This window comes from Sebastes umbrosus, chromosome 23 (genome assembly GCF_015220745.1).
Source record: "Sebastes umbrosus isolate fSebUmb1 chromosome 23, fSebUmb1.pri, whole genome shotgun sequence".
Classification (NCBI taxonomy): Eukaryota; Metazoa; Chordata; class Actinopteri; order Perciformes; family Sebastidae; genus Sebastes; species Sebastes umbrosus.
The window spans coordinates 10,203,366-10,229,381 of record NC_051291.1 but is presented as its reverse complement, the minus strand read 5'-3'; the positions used below and the strand labels follow the sequence as shown (position 1 = coordinate 10,229,381).

At 43.5% G+C, this 26,016-nt stretch overlaps 1 protein-coding gene across 15 annotated transcripts in view; it reads left to right on the top strand.

The window, feature by feature from the left end:
* Positions 1-26,016, top strand: part of magi2a (membrane associated guanylate kinase, WW and PDZ domain containing 2a) — a 238,717-nt gene that overhangs the window by 182,918 nt on the left and 29,783 nt on the right. For 10 of the 15 annotated variants that reach the window (XM_037759913.1, XM_037759912.1, XM_037759911.1 and 7 more), the window contains 6 exons: positions 1,580-1,637; positions 3,925-4,046; positions 5,822-6,142; positions 6,919-7,101; positions 13,000-13,686; positions 25,809-25,840. In XM_037759913.1, coding sequence (XP_037615841.1) covers positions 1,580-1,637; positions 3,925-4,046; positions 5,822-6,142; positions 6,919-7,101; positions 13,000-13,686; positions 25,809-25,840 — 1,403 coding nt within the window. The remainder of the gene's footprint in view (positions 1-1,579; positions 1,638-3,924; positions 4,047-5,821; positions 6,143-6,918; positions 7,102-12,999; positions 13,687-25,808; positions 25,841-26,016) is intronic. The other 5 variants (XM_037759917.1, XM_037759916.1, XM_037759926.1 and 2 more) reach the window with 2 other exon arrangements.

Below are 26,016 nucleotides of genomic sequence, written 5' to 3'. Positions count from 1 at the left end.
CACTCTCACTCACCACTTAGCTTCATTCCAGATGGCCATGTCGTTGTGAAAATATCCATGTATCGGAATGATCAGATGAGATGAAGATGAAAAATCGGAAGAGCCTTCTGTGTTTTTCCTCTTGACTTTACCCATTGGCTTGCTTTCCTCACGTCAGTTTCTCTTCTCATGCACTGATTCGTTTAAGCTGAACAGCCGACCAGAGAGATTTCTCTCACCGATGGGTTCTGATTCAACCTGCTGAATCGGCTGAAAAAACTCTGACACGGGCAGATTAGAGCCGCTGGAAAAACTAGGCCGACGGACACTCACCGACGGCCCCAAACTGTCCGACGGCCAACCGTCGGCTTGGTGTGTCAGGGCCTCAACAGCGACATCTCTGATTGGTGTAGCTCGTGACATTTAACTTGCCCCCTAAAAGTGAGCAATCCTTATTGTTGAGCCCTGAGTTCTCCTACACGCTTGGCACACGGGTGAAGTTTCAGTTGGTTGCAATCTGCAACCTCACCGTTAGATGCCGCCAAAATCCTACACACTGCACCTTTAAAATGTTATAACTTTGGGGAAAGTGTTAAGAAACATAGATTGTACAGAAAGGAACTGTAAAACTGTTAAAAAGAGAAAAAAAAGCAAGATTTTTGTGGAGGATTTACAGCATGACTTAGAAGAAAAAGTAACACTTGGAGGATTTTCAAGGATTTCCTTTTAGACTTCAAGTATTGATTTGTTTGAAAGGGTAGAAATGACGTCCCCTCCTTCAAAAGCAGAATACCATGAGTCATGATGACCCCATCTATTACTGCACGCAACTTGCCTCACAGGTAGTTGTGAGAACATTTTTTATCTTATTGTGCACACTGGATTTTTTTTGACATTTTAAAACGATGACTCCAAAGTTTGAGCTTTGACATTTCGACACCTGTCATTCCGATTCTTCTCAAAGCATTTGTGCTGTTTGATCCGTCCGTCATTTGTCATGTGCTATTTGTCGGTGATTGCGTTGTCTAGCTCAGAGTCAAACTGTGAAACACCACTGGAAACATGCACCAGTTGCTACTGTGAAGGTCCAACACCCTCTGGGTTTGTGCTTGTTCTAGTTTAAGCTGTTCATCTATGCAACGTCCTCTCATCAAAACACAATATTTACAGCACGGAGAAGATGCAGAGCATAAATATTTCACTGATTTAAATTCAGCCACTAGCTCTATCAATATTTGGTGTTATTTCAACTTTTTTTTCTTGGAGAGGGATGCATTTGATGCGCTGCTATAAAGGAGCCAATAGCCTCTTTAAATCAATCAATGTGACACGCTGCCCAGAAAACACAGTGTTTTTATATCGTGTCTTGTTGTCATCCAAGATTTAAGAATATTCACTCCTTCGCTCCTGAACACAAGAGCAGCAATCCCTCCAGTTAACACGCAATCGCACCATCAGATGCCTATTAATTACCGACAGTAAAATGATACTGTAAACTAAATCTGCCACAAAGATGTTTTCATGTAAGATCAATACTCTGCTGCAAGTTCATTGAATAAACAAGCGCTTCATTATTGTTGTCTCTGTTTTTTTCTTACAGAGCTTCCGTACGGCTGGGAGAAAATCGATGACCCCATTTACGGCAGCTACTATGTTGAGTAAGTCGGGTACATCTTTAATATGTAATGGCTCGCTTTTGATTTCCAATGTAGGCCGGTGGTGCTGTATTAATCGTATTCATTAGGAGCTGCAGCCAGGAAGCAGCCGCTCCCCTTTTGTCTGCCGTCCGACGGCTCGCTGTTTGTTTTTTGCAGGAGGAAGTTTGTTTGTCTGTGTGTGCTTATCCATATTTCTGTGTGATCCTGTCTGTCTGAAACACTCTCTGCATCTCTATCTGTAGCTTAGCTCATGAGCAGAGATCAACGGGCCTCATGCAAGAACATATTCTTGTCTTAACTTTCTCGTACTTTTTATGTACCATGGGCTCGTACGAGTGAGCCACGTCAGATTCAGATAGCTGTGTAAATGACCTGCGTAAACACGATGAATGCCTCCTGTGCGTAAATCAGCGTGCCAGGAAGGAAGTGGTAAAGTAGTAAAGCCAGTCTCTTGCTTGATTTTATTGGCTGCCTGGGCCAAGTGTGACATTGACGAGCGGTGCGACTCCGCGTCTGAAGCTGAAAAGTTGAAGACTATTTTTAACTTTTATGCGCTGCCTAAAAACTGCTAGAAAAGTGTAACATGCGGCACAATAAAAGAGCCCACACCAGGCGCGCTGTACCATAAGGAAACAATGGTTTTGTGGGTGACAATATATCAGCACGCTCTCTTTAAACGCGCATCCAAAAGAAGTAAGTCAGCCATGACGCGCCTGGTTACACTTCCCATTGACCGTATTATATACAGAGACAAAGAAACCTTCAATTAGTGCTCAACTAAAGTTGTTTTACAGTTTGAGATGTTCATATTGATATTGTAGTGTTATTAGGGCTGAAGTTGACACGATAACAAGTTAAGCAAATTTGTTTTAACGCCACTAATTTCTTTAACGCATTAATGCAACTTGCAATTTTTAATCAACCTCTTAAAAATCTGATAGGCCGCCAATCTTTTGGAGGTTTTAACGGGCTCAGTTTTACATTTTGTTTTTATTTGTGTACTGTTTAGCTGTAAAATGAGAAAGTTTGTGACCCGGCAGCCGTGTTGAGATCAGTTTAGGAAATGCGAAAAGCCGCAAACTTTCTCATTTTACGTCTAAACAGTACACTACAAGATGATTCTGAAAACATTTAAGGTGAGAAATAGGCATTACAGTAACAGAATATTGATACATATTTGATCAGCCCTGCCTAGTTTGATCGGAGTTCGCGAGTGATTGACAGCTGCCTCCGTTGAATGAACAGCCAATAGGAACGATCGGCCAAAGTTTTCCGTCACGGTCTAGATTTTTTAAAGCCTGAAAACAGAGCCATGAGTTATCTCTCAGAACACAATGCCTACTGCAGGTTTAAGAACAAATCTGTTGTTAGGAGTTGTTCTTGCATGAGGCCCAATGGTCTCTTTTTAAACACGTTGCATGTCTTCATAGCAACCGCTGCAGTAGTGCGTCCTCTCTATTGAACTGCTCGTCCCCCTCCCCATTCAGAGGTGTCGTCTCTCTCTCTACTCCGGGGCGAAGGGAAGGGACGGCGCTCTATTTTTAGACAGGCGGGGGGGAGTCATTTGGCTTCGACTTTGCTTAAGAAAACCTCCACAATGACACGTCTCTCCTTTTATATACTGCACTACCCACTCTTGAGATCATCTCATTGTCTCGCTTTGTCGTCATGTAAACATCATGAAAGAAGTTGCCAGACCTTGAAATTATGTAACTACGTAAAAAAAAAAAATACAGTCAAGCTGTTTTGTAATTAGCACCGTGATACTGGGGTGTTCATTAAAAGATAAGGAGTGTGTGTGTGTTTGTGTGTGTGTGAAAGAGAGAGAGAGAGAGAGAGAGAGAGAGAGAGAGAGCACAATGCAGCCTCAGAGAGTGAGGGAAGTATCTAATGATGACTAATTATTTCACACTGGCAAATTACAGTATTTGTAGTCCTTGACTATATCTTCCCCCTTGCAAACTAAATTAAGAGCGACGTGGGACGTTAAAGGAAATCACTGTTTCATGTGTAGGTTTCCTCCCAGTCACTGATTCAAATAACTCTGCTGCTCATAAGACTGCCGGGAAGAAAAGCCCAGAATCACTCGTTTGTTCTTTTTTTTTAACTCGGTTGAGGCCGTTCTGCAGCTCCGTTACATAATCTGGGGGACCGGCCATTTAATTAATCATCACAGCAATAGCTGCTGTAGTGCCAAGGTTTTTAGATGTGATCTTTGCCGAGAGGGGGGCAGAGGGAGAGTGAGAAATCTGAAATCCCTTCTGTTTTTGTTTTTTTATCATCGTAGCCATATAAATAGAAGGACCCAGTTTGAGAACCCAGTCCTGGAGGCTAAAAGGAGACTCCAGCAGCAGCAGCAGATGCAAAGCCAGGGTCTCTCCTCACTGCCCCTTCCCACCATCTACAGAGGTAAGACCACCGCGCTTTTAAAGCATGAAACACATTATTAGGGATTATAGTCTCATTATCCGTCTGTGTGTTTGTAGAGAATATATTTAAGTCGGTATAGCTGAGAGCTCTAGCTTAGTGAGTTGTTAACCTTTTCAGTTTCAGTGCTTGAAGTGGAAACAAATAAGTGCCAGCATTCCCTTTATTCACATGTTGGCATGTGTATCGTCAATCATTATTACATTCTGAATTTCTACAGTGAATAAAATCTAGCCTACTAGAATATACTGGGTTTGAGGGTCCTCTTTTAAGAAAGGTTTGAAGATTTTTGATTTAAAACTATGTAATTTCATTCATCGTTTTGGACCATTCTTATTACTAGTTATATAATAATTGTATTATTTACACGTATCACAGCCACAGCCTCGTGTCTGAACCTTTCATTTTCCTGCAGCTGGCACTAAATAGGTTTAGGCATGAGGAGTGAGATTGGTTCGGGATTGGGTAAGAATATCATAGTAAGCCAATCAGAGGTAGAGTAGGGAAGGTAGAAACTAAGATCTAAGGCTTGTGAGACAATGTACAGCAAACTTAAACATATCGATCTGTACACCAGAATACTTCAGGGGTTTGTCGCACCATTTCATATGAATTGGCACTCTTGAATCATTTTTGTATGCACAATATGAAACAAAATGGGATTCACTTTCCACTTCACTTGATGCACACATGTTGTTTGTTACCACCAAGACCATTTTGCTCATTAGCAACAGGGTTATTGCTATGTTATCAGTTCACTCTTAAAGGGCAACTTCAGACTATGGGGACAACACTTTCTGAAACTGGTCCAGTATTGAGGGATAATGCTGCAGAGGTGTGAGGGCAAATGAGCAGCGTCAATGCAACGTTACGTCCACTAAAAGTACTTGTTGACTCAGATTGTTATTGTAATAGTCTGACGACATCATGGAAGGGACCTTACAGAGTAATAAAACGTTACCTTTCACTTGATCCGGTCTGTTTGTTATTGTGTCCAAGTCCCGCTCAAGGAGAAGTCTCGTTGTGAAATCTTTTAGATAACACTAAGCTACGCTTTCTGTACTCTTATTTCCACCATGGATCTATTCAACTATTCCACCGTTGTCTTCCGGCAACACGTCACCTCGCCAGATTTCAGAACGAGACTTCTCCTTGAGCGAGACTCTTTCCATAATGTTGTCAGACACTTATAATAACAATCAGAGCCTGTCACGGCAAAAAGAAGCACTTTTAGTGGACGTAAATGACGGTGCCAGCTTGCCCCAATAGGATTACACTGCAGCCCGTGAGCAGATGCCAGTACAGCGCTCTCCCTCAATACTAGAGCAATGTCAGAAAATTGTTGTCCCTATTAGTCAGTTAGACACAAAAACAAGAGACAATAGGGTCCAGGTTGGAAAATACCCTTTAAGCGTGAGTCAAACAGCCGGAGGAACGACAGATAATAATACTTGTTGGTTATATAAATAGTGAAGAAGTGGGTTTAAATGTGATTCATTATTTTGTTTAATGACCGGTTTGTTGCTACCTGATTCCAGTGCTCGCTCTCCACCAGCCATAGCAGTGGGATGCACTGTCTGGACTGGTGAAGTGGAGGTTTGTTGCCATAGTAACGTAGTAGTCCGCCGCTCTGAGTCGAGAGCCTGTCTCCGTGGTTACACTTTGTGTACATTCCAGTGAGGCTTTCTCTCCTCCTTCTCCCCACCTCCACCTCCACTTTCCTCCCTCCTCCTCCTCCTTTTCACTCTTGACGCCAGTGGAGGATGTCATCCCCTGCGCCACCCTCCCCAGGCCCCCCCGAGTTCAGGTCGACCCGGTGCCCGAGCGCTGCCACAGCCTCGGCGACCTCTCCCGCTCGCCAACTCTGGGTCGCAGGGTCGCTGCGTACGCTACGTCCTCCTCCGCCGACGTCTCCCCGCTACGGCGTGTCCTGACTCGGCGGATGAATACGTGCCCACACCACCAGCATCACCACCAGCAGCAGCAGCAGCAGCAGCGGCAGCCACTTCACACCTCCGCCTGCACCGTGGTGCTAGAGCAGCCTGTCTGTAGCCCCTTCTCCCTGTGGCACTTTGTCAGTAAGTAGGCCAAGAGAGAAGCAAAAGGAGGCTGACTGTCGCCTGCGCCCGTTTGACTTACTGTAAGCATGCTAGCTCGCAAGCAAGCTTTCCGCTTGCGGCAGTTTAAGGATTTGTGTGACGAGCGTTTACCATGACACGTCTAATCGCCTGGCATACGCAGGCAGGGAGTGTAATCACTCACTGCTCTATGTCTGGACCAGTGACGGCAAACAAAGGATGTAAACTAACGCACTAGCCACGTCTCCCTCCGAGGTGAGACTTGGTTGAGTGTAACTAAGCTTGTTGGCTCAAGGCGCCCCTCCTCCAGAAACCTCCCAGCTCTCCCTCCTTCAGAAACCTCCCAGCTCTTCCCTAACCCTCTCCACCATCTTCTCTTGGAGGCTGATCCCTGATTGACAGCATGTCATGTGCCGAATTTCGCTGCTTCCTTGCCTTTGGGATGGGACTGAAGACCTGCACCACTGATGCTCTTCTGCACCCTTTCTGCCCACCGTATCCCAGCATGGGAAGAGAGGAACGGATATACGTTTTTTAATATGTTTCGGTGTCGCATTTGTACCTTTGCACGGTAGCCACACCTGCATCCTTCAGCTCCACAGACCCACCTCTGTCCAAGTTAAGATCAAACCCTGCCAGTCTTCCTTACTGGATAAGCTTTACCCCACCCTGTGAGCACCGCCCTGCACCAGCTTTGAGGTCCTTCCAATCTTTGCTATAAAGCATTCACAGTATTAGTGTTTGGTTAATTAGTTTGTTCATGTGTCCTTTCACAGAGAAGCCGCTGTTCACGCGGGACCCCACTCAGCTGAAAGGCAGTTTCTTGTCCACGGCACTCCAGAAGAGCAACATGGGCTTTGGCTTCACTATTATAGGAGGGGACGAGCCCGACGAGTTCCTCCAGGTCAAGAGCGTCATCCCCGATGGGCCCGCCGCAGCTGATGCGAAGATGGTCACAGGTAAGCGTCAGGCATGGACGGAAACACAACAAAAAAAAACATTTCTTTACCTTTATTTAACCATGAACTCTCTTGAGATACCTGGCAGCTTAAAATACTACACACAAAGCCACATGAGAGCGCACACAGTCAAAGAACAACCTTCACATGTAGCTCAATAAACTAGGACATTAAATGTGTCCTTGCCGATTTAAAATGATGGCATTCCTCATAAAACATGACATATATTTGTACAGAATCATACATTTAGATATTTGTATGAGCATAACAAACACAGAATTTCCAGAGAATTACAGAAATGCTTGTACTATAAATGTCCGCATAACCATTATATGTGGCTTTTGTTAGTTTTATTCCTGCAGTATCTGGTACATTTATCAGCATACATCCAAAGAAACAGGGCTAATATCTCATTTCTCTTTACGGATGGATACAAACGCCACCGCAGATATGGGAGAGAAGTCGCAAATTCGTTTTAACACTACAAATTTCTTGTAACGCATTAACGCAATCGATCTTTCAAAGGTTGTAGTGGGCTCAGTTTTAAAGCTAGAGTGAAGATACTGGTATCCTATGAAACTAGAAAACCTAAGGAAGTCAAGGGGAGACTCGTGGGTACCCATAGAACCCATTTTCATTCACATATCTTGAGGTCAGAGGGCAAGGGACCCCCTTGAAAATGGTCCATACCCGTTTTTCCTCACCAAAATGTAGCCTAACTTTGGAGCGTTATTTATCTTCCTTTCCAACATGTTAGCATGACATGGTTGGTACCAATGGATTCCTTAGGTTTTCTAGTTTCTAATGATACCAGCACCTTCACTCTAGCTCTAAAATCCTGCTACAGCTTCTGAAAGACAGTAAAGTCGGCGGAAGAGACTAATGCACTACTAGTGAAATTCAAACACCCAAAATATGAACACAGTATGCAGTCCACACAGTGATGTATGTAGCTTCCTCTCTGCATTGTTTGCACGTGTGTGTGTGTGTGCAAGTACAACTTTTCTAAGATTGCATTGTGTAAGCTGCTCTGTATGTGTGCGGACATGCCTGTGCACCAACTGCAGTGTTTTGTTCTGCCATTAATCATGAAAGGAACGTTATGAGCACCATAACTCCTGGATGTGGCCACATGACGGGGGTGGAACTGCAGCATATACGCACAAACACACACATTTAGACAGAGCAGCTGTACTTAAGGTCAAGGGAATAGAGCTAGCAGGTTTGTCAGTGCTCTCAGCATGCAGTGATGTTTCTTTCTGTATACGCCGGAGCAAATACAGAGCTTATAGTGGTCATTTATTATACGTTAAGTGAGCTGGTCAGGGAGTTTGTGCCGTAGTAAAGCTAGTAAAACACTTTTGAATTGTAGTTGTGACTTCGTGCAGAACATTTGGCTCATTAATGTCCGTTTCTTTATAAATGTGACGGTGCAGCAGCTTAAAATAGATCCCCTGATGACTAATAAAGCTTGTCCTGACAATACCGCATATAAAACATTTTGGGTGTCTGTCGCCTCCTCTCTCTTTCTTTTAGAAATCCCCTCTCTTTCTTTCATGTATTCTTTCTCCAGAAATAGCCAGCAAATCCCTCTCACATCTCTACTATCCTACACCCCCCTCCCCCGTCTCCTCTTCCTCCCTTCAAGCTCATCTCCATCTCTATCTCACCATCCATCCCCCCGCTCTGCCTCCCCAGACTTTGTGTCCTACTTCTGCAGTAACAGAGCCAGCCCCATCGCAGTAACTCAGAGCTCACGTGGCCCCGCGGAGGTGTGAAATCCCCAATTCCAGATTGATAATTTGTGCTGCTTTCTCCTCGCGACCCCTCCTGGCTGTCTCCACTATACACAACCACAGAAAACATGTTCAAGCACTTATTGTAAAAGTCTGATTTATGACTGGTCGACCACATGCAGTGCAGGTTTGTCCATGGAAAGATGTTTTTGTAGAATTCATTAGAAATGTGAGGTGTGATATTGTTGTGTTTTTTAGTGGAATACAGAGCTATAGATGAGTTATGTTAGCTTGAAGTTGGGAGGCTCAGTTTGGATGCCAGGGGCAGCCTTTGATACAAACTCCAGCGGGTTTGTTGTTTCAGTCTATAACTGCTGTAACACTGGTTCAACAACTGAGGGTTATTCCACTGAACTGTTTCCATACAGTACACTACAGTGTCTGTTCTATTCACAGAAGATGAGGATTTTTTTTTTTTACTAATAATACATTCTATATCAAAAACACACAGTTGAAAGGATCTATACATCAAATTATGTGTAGCTTCCTGAAGGCTTAGCTTCGTTGTTAAAAAGTCTAATTTTATCAAACATCAAATTTTGATTAAGAGTGACCAATTTTGAAAGTTTTTATTTGGATTTGCTCGTTTTGGTGACCTGGCTTTTTAATGTTTCCATCTGACTTTATTTAAAAATAAGAACTGTATAAAAGGTTGTTACAGGTCTGTGATCTTGGGAAACTAGCAAATATACACTAGATTTTTAAAAATGATCCAACCTAAAAACCCAGCCCAGTGTTGCCAACTCTGTTCAAATGAAAGTAGCCTAGCAGCACCAGCTACTGTCTTTGGAAAAGAGTTGTTAAATCCAGCGAGAAAGTCACAAATTCTGCAACACTGACAGTCCATCACTTCAGGCCTCCCTCCAAAGCATCTCCCCCAAAATTATCATTATGAACGGAAACAACGAACATGGCTTTGGTTAGTACTCACAGTGCACAGTGCACGCAGGTAGGTAGGTTTAATACAGTCCTGCGACAGCCACAGATACCAGATTTTTTTTTTCTCTTTTTTTTGTGAAAGCATTTAATTCATTGATTGCTGTCGGGATTAGTTGTACAACGGTTCAAGAAGCCCACGATTGCGTTTTTTTGGGTCACGGTTCGATTTGTTTTGCACATTAGGGAGAAGAAAAACATAACCATTTCCAATGTCTTTGAACTCATAGATAGATGGATAGATAGATAGATAGATAGATAGATAGATAGATAGATAGATAGATAGATAGATAGATAGATAGATAGATAGATAGATTGCCACATGATGCTAAAGCAGCATGTCCCAGACAGAAACGTCAGCATCCTTATGAGTTAATGATCCATGTAGAAAACATGTAAATAAAAGAAACAGCATTACTCTTTGCAGTGTAGAGATACAGTATTTAATCCTCTTATTATAAGGGACAATTTAAGATCAGACTATTTTTTTCATTCTAACATCAACCCTGTTTGGTTTACTTAGCTAACATGATAAGCTTACATTAGAGCAAATAAACACACCATACTTCTGACACTTTTGCTGTTGTGTGTTTGGTTTTGGAACGGCTAAAATAAGACATCTCCCTCCAAACTATGCCAAATATCACTCTATTACAGCCTCATGCATTTCGCTTCAGCATGTCAAAAATACCCGAAGCTTTGACAGGCCTGCTGGGCCAACTTACGGTTTATTTATTCATTTATTGTTTAGTCATTAAAGGTGTTTATAAGGTTTGTCTGCACCAAACATTCTCATAATTATTCTAATCACACCTGCACGTCTGACATGACCGTAGTGCACTTTGGACTACATGACACCCTGTTTAGCCTGACACACACACACACAAACACACAAACACAGAAAACACCACGGTGTCTAACCAGCGCTTGCACCCTGCTGCGACTCTAAACTGCTCTGTTATCGTAGCGTCCCCTCAGCGGGGCCACAGAGACCTCTCGTTATGTCGACAGACTCTTCAACACAGCGTTAGGCGGAGATGAATATGTCATAAGGAATATGCCAGGATGGGACAATGAACGATGAAGTAGCAGCGTGGGCCTTGTTCCCTGTGAGTGTGGTGTTTACCGTGAAGGTCAGTGTGATTTAGAGGATACAAGGGGACCTACAGGAGCTTTTATAATGGATGGAGAGGGGAATGTTTCGTGGCCTTGAGCGAGTGGTTTTGTCTCGGTTCGCTTCGCTGATATGCTCATTTCTGAGCACTTGTTTGCACGCCATAAATGCACGTTTTGGCTCCTACAGGTGCTGTGTGTGTGTGTGTTTTACCAATCAGCGACGGTCATACCTGCAAACTCCACCCCAAAAGTTCCTGTACTTTAAGAAAGTACTACCCCCCAACCAGGACCTTTTTTGGGGGTAAAAAGTCCTTAATTTAGACCCTGGTTCCTGCGGTCAAAACACACTGAGTTCCCTCAAAAGGTTCCTAGTTCCGGGGGAAAGTTCCTGCGGTGGAAAGTGGGCTCATATCTATAAAGACATAGTGTTCCGGTTACTTACTTTAATGAATAAAATTCAATTCACCTCAGAGGTTTCAGAGGCAGGTATCGCGAAACGTTTGCAATAAAAACCTATCTGCATGGCGGTGTTTGCTCTCCGTCTCGCCGCATCTCCTCCCCGGTCATAAAGGATGAGATCTATGGGCACAGCGAGGGCGCTTCGAGGTCGCGCCACCATCATTTGTTTTCTGCCAGTGTGCTCGACTATTGATTGTGACACTAGTGCTCAAGGCAAATGTCGTCCGCGTTTACCCGGATTAATTAAAAAGTCCCTCACGTCACGCCGCCTCGAGGCGTGAGCTCTCTCCGTCAATACCGGCAGAGCGTTTTAAAGCGTTTGTCTGCGACAGCGTTTACAATGAGGCAACATTTCGGTGATATCTTAACTTGTTGAGGGGTCAGAGGGGTCGGCAGCTCGGCTCCACTTCAACAGTTAATCCGGGAAATCAATATGAATTGCCGTGTTGTTTTTTTTGACTCAGCCATTAGTGCTTTTCTAGTCTCCTGCTCACGTTTTAAGAGAACTGGACAGCATGGGGCTGGTGGTTAACAAGGTGAAGGCCAATCACTAAAGCACACGCTTTGCTTATTAATCATGAAGGATCTTTGTTTTTCACTTGCAACACACACTCCTGCTCCCGCCCTGCCCTCGCTCCAAAGAGCACGACAATTATACCTGCAATTAGAAAATAATTGTTTTCATTATCAACCAGGGTAATGCTGTTTGTCAGACTTTAAAGTGGATCGCGCCTCGTCTGTGTTCCCACTTGCCCAGTGTTTTAAAAACCCGCTTGGTGGCTGCGCAGCGGAGCACAAAAACACTATATTTAGCAATCTGGTTGAGACAAAGATAAGCCTGTGGAGCGCTTTTGTGTGGGAGCGTTTAATTGTCAGTTTTATCTACAGTGCAGTATATCGCAGCGAGCGAATAAAAGCACTTGGCCCCCATAAAAGGCAAACATTTTAGCCACTTGTCATCAGTACTATTTTACACTTGAAAGGCAGATAAGACGTTATCTGGTGGTGTTTATCTGTAGGAATTGTTTATAGCTGTAAGGGAAATCAAAGCTGAGGCGATGCTGATGTGCCGAACAGCTGACTGAGTGCTAGAATAACTGTTCAGCGCCTCGGTCCTGACATCACATACGGTTTAACATCTGTAGCTCTGTGCGGTTTCTCATTGAGGGTTTCTTTTACGAGTCTTTGTGACCAGGGGTTGACTATACATATTCTATGATAATGATAATAAAATATGAAATAAACAATGACATTACATCGTTAGCATCTCTGTCTAGGGGCATCTTGGTTAAAACCCATTACCATATAATTACAATTTCCCCAGTTTGATTGCGGCTGGGGACCTTTGTCAAAGACCATGTCATTCCCCTCTGTCCCTTGTGTCCTGTCTGTCTCTACTGTCTCATACCAAACCAAATTGTTGTCTAGACAAATGTCACACAACAAGGTTATGATGAACAGCTGGATTTTGTAGTAATTTGCATAATTATAAATGGAGTTTCCTCTCAAAGAGTCAGCGGAAGTTGTCACTTTGACTCTGTAGCTATTCATTCCAGCCATTACACCTGTCTGTCCATCCTTTTGTCTGCAGGTGACGTCATTGTCTACATCAACGACGTGTGCGTCCTGGGCACCACCCACGCCGACGTGGTCAAACTCTTCCAGTCGGTGCCGATTGGCCAAAGCGTCACCCTCGTCCTGTGCCGCGGCTACCCTCTACCCTACGACCCGGAGGAGGCCGGCAACACCAACAACAACACCACCACCACCACCATCATCTCCCCGCTGGGCATCATGGAGCAGCGGCCCATCATGGTGAACGGCAGGACGGGCTACGACAACTACCTGGACTATCTCTCCCGCACGGCGCGATTCGTCACGGACCCCGGCCAGGACCAGGTCAACGCCCAGCAGCAGCTGCTCACCCCTCACCCTGGCGACACCCACTTAGACGGCTCGCTCCCTCCCACCACCGGAACTACGCCTCCCGACAGCGTCTCCATGGCGTCGTCAGGGGCGACCCAGGGGGAACTACTCACCCTGACTATGGTGAAGGGCGTGGAGGGTTTTGGCTTCACCATCGCGGACAGCGCTACGGGCCAGCGGGTCAAACAAGTGCTGGAGCCTCAGGGCTGCCCGGGTCTGTTCGAGGGCGACCTGATTGTGGAGATTAACAAGCAACACGTGCAGGGATTCGTGCACACGCAGGTGGTGGAGCTGCTCAAGGAGTGCGCCGTCGGAGCCGAGACCATCCTGGTGGTTCAGAGAGGCGGAACAGGTGAGATCAGTGGCTTGCAGGTAGGGACGGAGGGGATTGTTGGCTCAACGCGAGCCCTTGAATCTCTCCGCGTCTACTCTGTATTTTCCTTCCTGTCTGCTTATTCATCTAAGTCATCTTTTACTGTTGTAGCCAAAGTGTGTGTGTGTCTGTGTGGTCCAGACCAAAGGCTGCAGAAATCTATCACGCACTCCTGCAGTGCTCAACAATGGCTGGCTGATGCACAGCTCCTCTCAAGCAAAGAACGTATATTGATAAGAAGTGAAAGTCAATTGTTGCAGCAGAGCTACGCTTCCGTCATTTTGGACTGAAAGCGACTACCGGACGCCGGTAAAACGTCCGCCTACAAAATGCCGTACAACAGTAAAACAAAATTAATGTCTCTACCAAAATGGCATGTGTTGAACAATAAAAATATTATAAATATGCATACTATGATAATATTTACTTATTTATTTATGCTTCCCAAAGGACTAGCTACTGGCCGATAGCCGGTTGTTTGGGAACAGAGACGTTAATACATCCACCACGGTGCAGGCTTACAGCATACAGCCAATGGGTGTATTATAAGATAATAAAAAAGATGAATTACAGCCATTATAAACATTATTACAGCCACATACAGCTAACAGGAAGCTGGTAGAAGCGGATATGTCATATAAGCAGTCCCGGGGTCTGATGCACGTTTATTATGCCGAGGAAAAATAACTCTGGATTCAGCTATTAGTTCATTTTACATATTTTAGAACATAATGATTTAAGTGTTCGTACTGGGAATTTGATTTACCTAAAAACAAATGATCCTCTGATTTACAGACGTCTCTTTATACATCCACGGTCACAGACTCGTTGGCGTTTTCAGTCCAAAATGGCGGCAGCGCTACCGCAGCGCCATGTAGCAGCTGTTGTCAAAAAAAAAAGCACCAGAGTTTCGCCTCTTTGCTTCGATACTCTTTGTCTCGAGTGCTCTTCCCATTCCTCCTTTCTTTACTCAGAGAAAAACAGTTTTCCTTCACTTTGCTTAAGTAGAAGCCTCTCTGCTCTGCTCTGCTCACTGACCCGGAGTGGTCAACAAACATCCTTTCATTGATGCTTTTTGCAGTTATTTTCAAAGTCACTTTTAGATGTTTTCTCTCTCTCATGCCAGTTTCATATGTATGGCGAATTTTACCTTTTTTTTTCTTTCTGTGAGGCAGCGAATAAAAGCCCCAGAATTAAAGCCTGTCAAAAGTAGCACCGTTTTTCGACAAAAATACTGCAAATGGCTGTGAAGTGCTTTCTACCCTGTGTTTTTCCGAAATGTGTGGCCCTCTGACAATCATAATTATGCACTGCACTCTGCGGTGAGTCACACACAGGGTTGTGATTTGCCGAATCAACAGGTAGCGGACTGTTTTCTGCTCTGTGAGTGTGAGTGTGTGTGTGTGTGTGTGTGTGTGTGTGTGTGTGTGTGTGGTGGTTCCTGAAAAACGCTTCAGACAGACTTCTAATGGCGATGCATTTGACATTGAAAGCAAAAGATTCACTGTCACGTCTTCCCCCTAAAAGTGTATACGGCTCAAATGACAGAAGTTGTGTGTGATCGGCCTACAAACTGAGCTTCTTGTTGAGTAGTGGAGGTAGTTCATGTGCCAGCGATGACTCCGCCAAAGCTCCAACGGTGAAGATTAAAACGTTAGGTTTTAATTAAATCTAGAACCGACAGCAGCAGCAGCGGCTCTTCATTAAGCGAGCAGATAGGATCTGTCTCTGAAACCTTGTTGTTAAATGTTGTTCAATGATTCCCCCCTGTTTGAGTTTACCTGTCCTTGATTTATGTTGGCATCCTCTAAGTGATGAACTTTAGTGCTCGCACTCATTCGTAGTGCGAGCTGGAAGCCAACTGGATTGGGAGATTCTCGCTTTTGTGTGAACCGATTTCTGCCTTTGTGTTGTGTAATGTCACATACCAATCATAATACCAACTGTCTGGTGCCACAGACACCACTGAGACTTACCCACAAAGGTCAGCAGCGCTCTCTGAATAGATTTATTGCCATTTATTTCTTTATTAGGCTGCCCGTGTCTCTGTCAGCGAGCAGGGAGCCAACAAAAAGGAGTGAAAGAATTAGCGTCTAGCAGCGACAAGGACAGTTTCTAACCCAAAAAGGGAGAAAAATAAACACAACAATAAGCAACGAGGACATTTTATAATCCAACAAAAAGGAGAAAAATAAACATATTTAGGCCAGTATCTCTAAAATGTCATCTGCCAACATACAAACACACATGGGAGAGGTCAAAAGTTTTGTGCCACCACCTCAAAAATCTCCAATCTGTCGACACGCTCCCCACACACAAACATAAAAAAACACTCCCATCTGCGCGACGGTGAAGCGCTCCCGCCATCTGTCCGGGTTCTTCACTCGCCGCGGAGCTTTAGAAGGTCGAAACCAAAAAAAAGCAGCCCGTTGGCCCGTGGAGAGAGCAGCAACCTTATTTACATGCTATATTTCATCTCATTATTCCAAAATCTGGATATGGCTTAGCTCCACTACACAACGGTACACCAGGGTGCAGTGTCACATCTGTTTGTGTTGATTTTTCCTGTGACTTGACAAGCTGTGGGTGCTAGAGGTGGGGGAAAAAAAAAAAAAAACGCCACCCAGTCTGCTCTCACGGTGCATATGGCACACATGTGTAGGGATGACGAAGGCTGAGAAAACGTGCCAAATATACCACTTGGGTGGAGTTTCAGACAGCGTAGATGTCTTGAGAGTATTTTGGTGGATTTAAGCAGGAAAACACTGAGAGACTTTAAGCTCATTAAGATCAGAGACTTCAGACCCTCCTGGGAGAAAACAGTCACAATAAAGTCGTTGTAATTTATTTTCTTCATGATGGAGATAAACACGGAGAAAACCACATATCCAGATTTGTGATGTGGCAAAAGCTAATGATGTGTTATCTTTCTTAAAGTCTTGTGATGTTTGCTTTGTTGACTTTTACCTCTTTAGTTGTCTCTCCTTCCCACACACTTCAAAATGATAATACAGTATAAGAGGTTAGGGTGCTGGTGTTATGCTACCAGGCAGAAATTCAAACAGTGGTTCCCTACTTGGGGGGGTCGGGACCTCGGAAAGGGCTCGGAGTGAAATCCAGTTTGTTATATTAAATTGATTGCCTGGTTAGAAAAATGTTCATGTTTCAGACTTTTCTCTAATTATCTCCTCTTTGAGCCTTTTAAAATCATCTGAGATCTGAACATCTTCAGTTGAACTGCTCCCACGTTATTGACATGCAACTTATGACGAGGTGTTGCAAGGAGTTATCGGTTTGTTTAAGGGGCAACAAGCAAAAAAAGAGAGAATGGTACGACTGTAGCATCAGTAGTGAGTCTGGAAGCTTGAGCTTTTTTAGTGATTTCCAACATTTTATAGACTAAACAATCTATTAATTTGGAAGATAATCAACTGAATAATTGATAAATAGTTTAAGCCATATACCTTTCATGTGACTGAATGATTTGTTATATGTATCTAACTCCAAGGCCGTTACACAGCTTAAAGTCTTGAGTGTGTTTGTTTCCAGTGAAGGTCCTTTTGGTTCAGTCGAGTTTTGTCTCTCTGTGCAGTTGTTTTGAAGTGAATCTTTTGAGCTACTTGATCTTTGTGGTCTATTTACTTCACTAGAGTTGAAGCAACAATTCTCAGCAACATAAATACTCCAGATTATAATAAGTGTGAACTGTGTCAGACTCCCAGCAACCACTGCGAGGTTTGAGTCGCAGCCGGGCGGCTGAGAAGTGAAGCCAATGCTGAAGTACCTTAAACTTGCATTCTTTCTAATAGCCAGCAGGGGGCGACTCCTCTGGTTGCACAAAGAAGTCTGATTGTATAGAAGTCTATGAGAAAATTAGTCTACTTCTCCATTGATTTATTACCTCAGTAAACATTGTAAACATGAGTTTACGGTCTCAATCGTTAGTTTCAAGTCTTCTTCAATACAGCATGATGTTCATTTAGTAAATTATGGTCCCATTTAGAGTCAAATAGACCATAAAGCAGGGGATGCTTTAGGGCGTGGCTACCTTGTGATTGACAGGTCGCTACCACGGCGTTGTCCGGTCTGGGAGTTGTCTGTGTTTTCGCCTCACAACTTGAACCCTTTCAGTTGTGAACATTAATTCTAAAAAATGTTATGGTCTAAAAATGTCTTATTCAGCGTTTGGTTGTACTTAGTTCCACCCTCTAGTGTCACTTCTGATTGCAAAAACCAACATGGCGATTGCCAAAATGCAGAACTCAAAGCTTCAAAACAGCAGTCATCAAACCAATGGGTGACATCACAGTGACTACATCCACTTCTTATACAGTATACAGTCTATGGTTGCAGCTGATTCTGTTTTTCCACCCAACTTCCTCAGAAAGCTTCGAGCGTTTAGCCAAGCTATTACCCACCATAATAAAACTGTCACCACGCTGCTGGAATGATGTTCCAGCTCTTAACACGCCACCATTTGGCCCCGCTCCTTTAGACCACTGGACACTGGCCACACAATCTAATTGAACTGGCTGTTAAGTGCTTGTGCACGCCGGCCAGTTTAGCACAGAGAAAGGCGACCGGCTGATATCCGTCACCAAACAACTGTCACGCCTCCGTCTCTGGCGCACGCTCCAAAGACTTCCCAGTTCAGAGGCGAGCACACAGCTCATCACTTTTACTGAAAACACAATCTGAAGCGGAGGATTGAGCGAGCACTGCCAGCTGACTAAGTTTAAAAGTGTGCGAGTGTGCATATTTCTGCATGACGGGATTTCTTTCTTTTTTTTTGAATGACTGCTGAGGAAAGAGCTCCCACCTCTTAGCGTCTGGTACACTTAGTCAAGTGGAAGAGTGATTGACGGCATTTTACGCCCTCATAACTCCCACAACCACAAGCCAACAATACTATTTGGGCTGTTTTATGGTGCCGTTGCTATGACGACACACTCCTAATGTCCAGCATCAGAGATCACAAATGGCTGGCGAGGCAAGGAAGGTTCACAGATTGAGCTTCATCAATAATTACAGGTCTCTGTCGGTCTCACACACACACACACACCTCCTGTCTTTTTTTCAACTCTTTATCTGCACAACAAAGACACAGAGGGAGGGAGAAGTTGGGAAAGTGATTCAGAAGTCTTAGAAATAGGAAGGAGCAGAGAAAAATCGTGAAGGTACAGAGTGAGAAGCCAGCGTGCAACAGTCTCTGTTCAGCTTAGCTGGATGTCATGGACGCAGTAAAAGAGCCAAAGAAGAGCAGCAACGGGTTTATTATTCGTAATGCAGAGAGTACATGTAGCGTTTTAGCGCCAATAAATCATTACCATAATCATTCTGGGACACAGGTACAGTATAATCATCATCAACAAAAGAGACAATCATGAAGAAAAGTGGCAGCTTCTGACATCCTTGACGCTGCTTTTAACGCTCTTTATCACCGTCATCACATGAGATTTGCTCTTTCACTGAGCAGATTCAGTGCAAACAGAGCCGAGGCTTTACAGCTTGTTGTAAGGGAAGATTGAGGGCTGAGTGGAAAGCTGAGGCAGCATTCAACATCTTTTTTTTTAGGAGGAAAAAGAGAAAATCTTTGAGTGATGAAGTACAGTTCACAATAATATCAAACTCATGAATCAGTCAACTAATGGATCAACTAATTTTTTCAGCACTCGTCTAATGACATCAGTTAACTTCGACTACAAACTTAAATATATAGTTTTAAAGGCCTTTACACACCGGAGGGCGTGACAAATTTACAACACAAAAATGTGAAATATTCGCCTGTAAATATTATATGCCTAGGGCTTTTATTGTGAAAGGTAAGAACGGAAGGAGTGGATCTGGTCTGCGCTGCCTTTGTCAGGGTTGAAAGGAGTATTAAAGTTTGCCGTCTTGGTTCGGACTACGGAGCGTCTGTGTTATTGTTTCATAAATATAGACGCAACTCAACCCGTCCTGCCCACGCTGATTTGTTGGTGCCTTTATCCGTGATGCGAAAGCTCAGAAGATCAACCTCCGATTAACAACTTGAGATGATTGGAGTCCAGATGTAAATAGCCAGTTTACAAGATAGTTTTAAAACAATGAAAAGCTAAATCATCGACAGACAATAGCTGGTGGGTTCCCAGATTGTATTCCGCCTCTTTTGCTCTCAACACGGACTGTTTACCTGCATTCAATCACAGCCTGCTCGATCGTGATTGGTCAATACTACTCGGACTACAAATTTCAACCAGAAAGCTTCCAATACCAAAAACCGTTGCCTACAGATTCTACATATAAATGCAGAATCCGTTTATGGAGATTAAATTACACCAAGCTACCAATATAGTTTTTACAATGTACTGAAGAGAGTCTTGGTGTCACTGTATGACTGCCAAGAAAGACTTAGTCCAGCCAAGAAGTAGTCCGGCACATAACCCCCCAGTGAAACCACGTTGTTTTTACACCTGATTTTTATATAACGTGTTAATTAGTGAGCTTCAGAGGTGCTTGTAGGCAGATTTTGTAACCTTTGGACAGAACTAGGCTAGCTGTTCTCCCCTGTTTCCAGTCTTTTTGCTAAACTAAGTAGCTCCATCAGACGTCTATACCATTACCATACCGTCATTCTAGTTCATGTGTCACGACTCCCCCAAGAACTCGCCATTAAAAGCGAGACATTAGTGCCAAGCTGACCACCAATTCACCGTCCAAACATTTGTGATCATCCAGTCAATTAAGCCCCATCACCTTAAATTTGAGTTTGACTCCTGAGTCGTTTTTTGCCCAACAAATGGGCACTCTGTCTCTCATCACCAGTGATTATTACGCCTGTGTGTGTGTGTATATGTGTGTGTGCCAGCATATGTGCATGTGTGTATTTGTGTGCACGGCTAGACAGCCTCATTAGTGGCTATCTAGACCATTAACAGGCTGTGTCCTCGTTGCCACACCAGCAGAGACGCAGGGCTGTAATTAGCTGCTGAAGATTTTCAGCTCGTTCACATGTACGCTCGCCCATTTAGCTTTCCTCTAACAGGCCGCATTCTCCCTCGCCGCAGCCCGCCGCCCACGCACTCACAAAAAAAAAACGCCGAGCCACATGGTTTGATTCACACAGGTTGTACACACACCTACACGCCGGCCGGGCACACACTACTCTTCTCCTCGTCTTATTCGCACACACATCCCGAGGCAGCCTTCTGCACACAAGCCCCCGCACACTAGTACTATCATGGGTAAATTTTGCACATTATGAATCAGCCGCCCGGTTTGACCTTTCACCTGAGATCGGTCGTGTGTACACGGATGACCAGAGGCCTTTCTAAGCGCCATGCAGACCTCGGCTGAAGGTCTGCTTTGTAGAGAAAGAAAAGAAGGAGGAGGGTTTGATTCACTGAGCCTCCTCCAGCCTCCCAGGGAATCGGTGTGTAACTAGACAGTGATTCATTGGATGTGTGTGTGCAAGATAGAATAGTTGGAAACAAAAGAGAGAAAGAGAAAGAGAAAGGGAGGAGAGTGATGATTCCGGCTCTCTGCCAGTAGTCTGTCGGCCGTGTTCACACTTACAGCTCTGTCCCCCCCACCCCAAACCCAGAGGGGCTGCCCGCCAGGGATCGATATCCCGGCCGGTCGGCCTCGGGAAGACAGCGAAGGACCTGGTGCATGATGGACGAGATGCTGAGATTAGATCATAGCAGAGATAGAAAGGGTTAAACAACATGGCGTTCAGCCTTATAGAGTGCAGCAGGAATGAGTCCTAAAACACAGAAATGAGTTAGCATATTAGCACTTACGGTTCCCTCATCTGGAAGGTTTTTTGATTGGGTTTTTAGTTAGATACTTGAAATAAGGTCTGTGGTTAACACAAGCGTAAGAGAAATAAATGTTTTGTGAAGGGCTGTCAATCCATTAAAGTATTTAATTTGTATTAATATATATTTATGCAAATGTATGTATATATTTGTAATTGGAAATCAATTAACAACACAAAACAATGACAAATAGTGTCCAGAAACCCTCACAGGTACTGCATTTAGCATAAAAAATATGCACAAATCATAACATGGCAAACTGCAGCCCAACAGGCAACAGCAGCTGTCAGTGTGTCAGTGTGCTGACTTGACTATGACTTGCCCCAAACTGCATGTGATTATCATAAAGTGGGCATGTCTGTAAAGGGGAGACTCGTGGGTACCCATAGAACCCATTTTCATTCACATATCTTGAGGTCAGAGGTCAAGGGACCCCTTTGAAAATGGCTGTAACAGTTTTTCCTCGCCAGAATTTAGCGTAAGTTTGGAGCGTTGTTTAACCTCCTTCGCAACAAGCCAACATGACATGGTTAGTACCAATGGATTCATTAGGTTTTCTAGTTTCATATGATGCCAGTATCTTCACCCTAGCTTTAAGATTGAACCAGCTACAACCTCCGAAATCACAAGTTGCGGTAACGCTTTATTATCGAGCTTTTTACTTGTGGCGATTGCATTCATGCTTCAAAAATCGTAAAAGTGGTGTTCATTCGTGAAGATTATCTTGCTGAACAAAAACTTGTATCATAAACATTTGTTTGCCTCAGAGCTCATTTTCTGCAATAATCCAAAATCCAATGGAACAATCCCATTGGTTTTTTGATGAGGGAACCAGGGCGATGCTAACTTCCTGTTTGGCCTAAAAGAATAAGTCATCCCTGCACCTCTCTATCAAAATTAGATCACAGAAGCAAAAGTTAGATTCTCCTCCCTGTGTGTGTGGGAGGAGTGGAATCACTAACCTCGGTTACCTCTTAAACAAATCAAGCGCTCCTTATTAATGGGACGGAGTGATTACCCAGTGATTGCATGAGCGTGGTTGAATAAATTGTGCTGTTGTTTGAGCATTAATATCATGCATATTCAACCTTGTAAATAATTTGTTTTGCACGCGGCTGCAACGAGGCTGGTTTTCGAGAACATCAGGCGAACATGGAACGGGCATTTGAATAGAAGCGGATAGAATCGGTTTTCTGCTGCTGTGGATGTTATGTGAAGACTGCCAGCCTCCCTCATGAAATGGAGATTCATAAAGGGGCTGAAAGACTCACTGCCATCAATTCTAGTGTTATCATAGTGTCATTTGAATAATTGAAGGGCTGGTATTAGGCTCTCATTGAAATTAAGGAGATCTGTGTTTTGTTCTATGGGTGAACAAATGTCGCCGTATGTGTTTGATATTGTTGGATGGTCCATAGAGGCAGAGGAGGTTGATCCTCCTCTACTTTTAAGAGGCAAGAGGGATCAAGCAGCACCGAGCCCCTACATAATGCAAAAATAAGAGAAATAACTACTGGTTTTCTAGATGTCCTCCCCAATGTTTTAAGTTCCCAGCCGCCACTAGTGTGCACGTTTTGGCTATTTTGTTTTTTCAGCACCACTGGAGCAGAAAGGCTTTCTGGAAACACTTCCCAGTTCAGAACTCTTTAATTGGGGCAGAAATTGAAAACGAGGCACGACCTCAACCAATCACATTCATCGTTACATCCCAGGGCTGAGGTGCCTATGAATATAGGGACCTTTTTTTTACCTCTCGGTGTGGGGCTTGAACAAGCGAGACATCCTGCCCTCCTGGTCTTGCATGTATCACACTTACAGAAGGACGTGACACCGGTTAGCTTCGAAGCTAAGTGCAAGTTTGACACCTCAGGGTTCATGTACAGTAGCTTTCTGCAGCCCAGCTGACAAGTCTGGTTAGCATTCAGTCTAAGGGCTTTCAGCACCACGGACAGCTCCTCTCTCTTTCCTCCTTCAGTCTCTCTTTCAGTCTCAACTTTTCGCCATGGGGCACTCTGACACCCACGTCCAACTAAATGTCTGGTACGCCTGACTTAACAGTGACTCTACCCCGAGGATCACCTCGGTCAGTGATGCCTGGTAGTGCCCCTCCTTTCCTGTCCGTCCAGCTCAGCTCAGGTTGTGTCACCCACTCCGAGGGCTGCTCTGTCGCTCGCTGTGTCCTTCGCTACTGACACTGTCCCTTGCTGTTGTCATACTTTTCAAAAATGTTCTTTGAGTTTTGGATAAGCTATTGTATAATCTTATTTTAAAGCTTATTTTGACTGAGAGAAGCTGACAGTTTTAAAAAAAAAAAAAACACATTGCTGAATTTCTTTGTGTCGCTTTTGTTAATTTCCATGTTGTCACCATTCCACTGGCGGCTCAGCGAGACGAATGTTTATAGTGAGTGATTGGAGTCTCGCCAGGCCAACGCTGGGAAGGCTGGCGCATAATTCGAGCAGTCACCCCATAATTCGATCCCTCCATTTGCATATGCTTGTAGTGTCCCGCGAGGGAGAGCGTGGCAGCACTTGAAAGACAGGAAGGAGAGGAATTGAATCAGGAAGATGGAGTGTGCACCTCCTGTGGATTTGACTAAAGAAGCAGTGCTGGAGCATATGTTTCATTACTTTGTGTGTGTGAGTGTGTATCACGTACTGATGTCAGCTGCTGCTGTTACCGATTGTTTGCTTTCATCATCTGAGATAGATTTCTGGGTGTTGTGCTCGAACAATGTTGTAAACAGCGAAAATGTGGCGTACCTTTTTAAAGGTCAAAGCAAGATGAATGGGAAAGTCAAGGAGAACGTGTGCCCTTTACCAGCTGCACTGTATTACAAACTGAAACCACTTTATTGTGCAGTACAGACAGTCATCCTGAACCTACTTAAAGGGAAGCATTCTCAAATCCCACCGCCTTTTCATTGTCACTGCTGAGGCCCCCGACAGATCTACGGTAGATCCACAAATCCCTCTGTTGGTAACAATGAGAACAGTAAACCAAGTCCTTATGGGAGCTGATATATAATGGAACTTTAACTGAAATATTTGGAAGTTTGCAAAACAGAAACAATGAATAACTTTTAAAGCAACTATAGATATTTTTATATTAAGAATGGATCACAATACGTTTTTTTAACTACTTTTTTTTACTGTTTTGGTTCAATCTCACCGTTCTCAATAGTGTTATCAGCGAAAACGCTCTGATGAACCTACGGAAAGTCTGTTATGGGTGTTTGGGAGAATTATCTTTGTATTAATTCCCTTATAAATTCCCTTTAAATGTATTTATTTATTTTTGCATTTACTTTCAATCTATTTATTCATTTTTGTATTTATTTATTTATTCAATTATTTACATATTTATGTTTTTATGCATTTATCCATTTATTTATGCGCGATTTTCCCTTTGCATTTCACCCCTTATTTATTTCCCCAAACGTATTTATTTCTGTATTCTTTTCTTTATACATTTCTTTTCACATTTCTTTATGCATTAAATACATAAATAACAGATGCAAAAATAAATTAATATATTTTAAAATTAATTAAATAAAAGGGGAAATTAAACAGGAGAGCGGATTTAACTGTCCATCTTCGACATTATTACAGGAGTGCATTGATAAATCAGCGGACTACTCCTTTAAAAGGTGATGATATGTCAGTTAGTGTTTGCAGCTTGTTTCTGCTGCCCCCCAGTGGCCAACAAATCAGTTAATTATGATTTTATATAATATCATGATACTAATTTTCATGCTTTTTTTACATTTATACATACATTTTTTTCTCAATGCAGAAAATGATAAATCACCTTTAATCCCAAAACAGAACAAAAATCCTATAACCACTACTGGAAAAGATGAGTTCATCGCTACCTCTAGTTCATATCATTTACTCCACCTGTTGATCACTGTCTGTCATGTTTAATCAAGTCCATCAGTTCAATATCAGGACATCTCATACTGTGTTGGAGCATTCTCCTCAGCTCCGTCTTCTCTACAGTCTCTCTGCCTTCACAATGAGTTGGTGCCTCATCAATATTTATTCACCATCTTCTGCTTTGTGCTTTTATCCTGTGTGAGTCTTTTCTACCATTCACAAACACTTTTTTCATGTCGCATTCTTATTTTCATTCGGTTTATCTGTAATTCTGTTTTTTTTTTTTTTTATTAATCTTCATTTTATTATCCTCATAAACCCCCTGGAATTGGCTCTCACAGCTGAAATTAAACCACACATCTCATCATCTGTTTCTACCATCTTTTTCAGTCTAAAGCATCTTTTTGTTCTCTCAACATTGCAGGTCACTATTCACCCTGGAAGACCCCTAAGCAGGTAACATGCACCAGCCTCGGACTGTCCCCATTTCTGCTTTTTTAATCATTAATATACAGTCGATGTTCACGTTCGCACCAATGGCTGCGGTGTGCATACTGTATGTGCTAATCAGAATCTTTTAGAAATGACTTCCCTCGCCGTACTAACTCTACTGATGATTCACTATGTGTCCG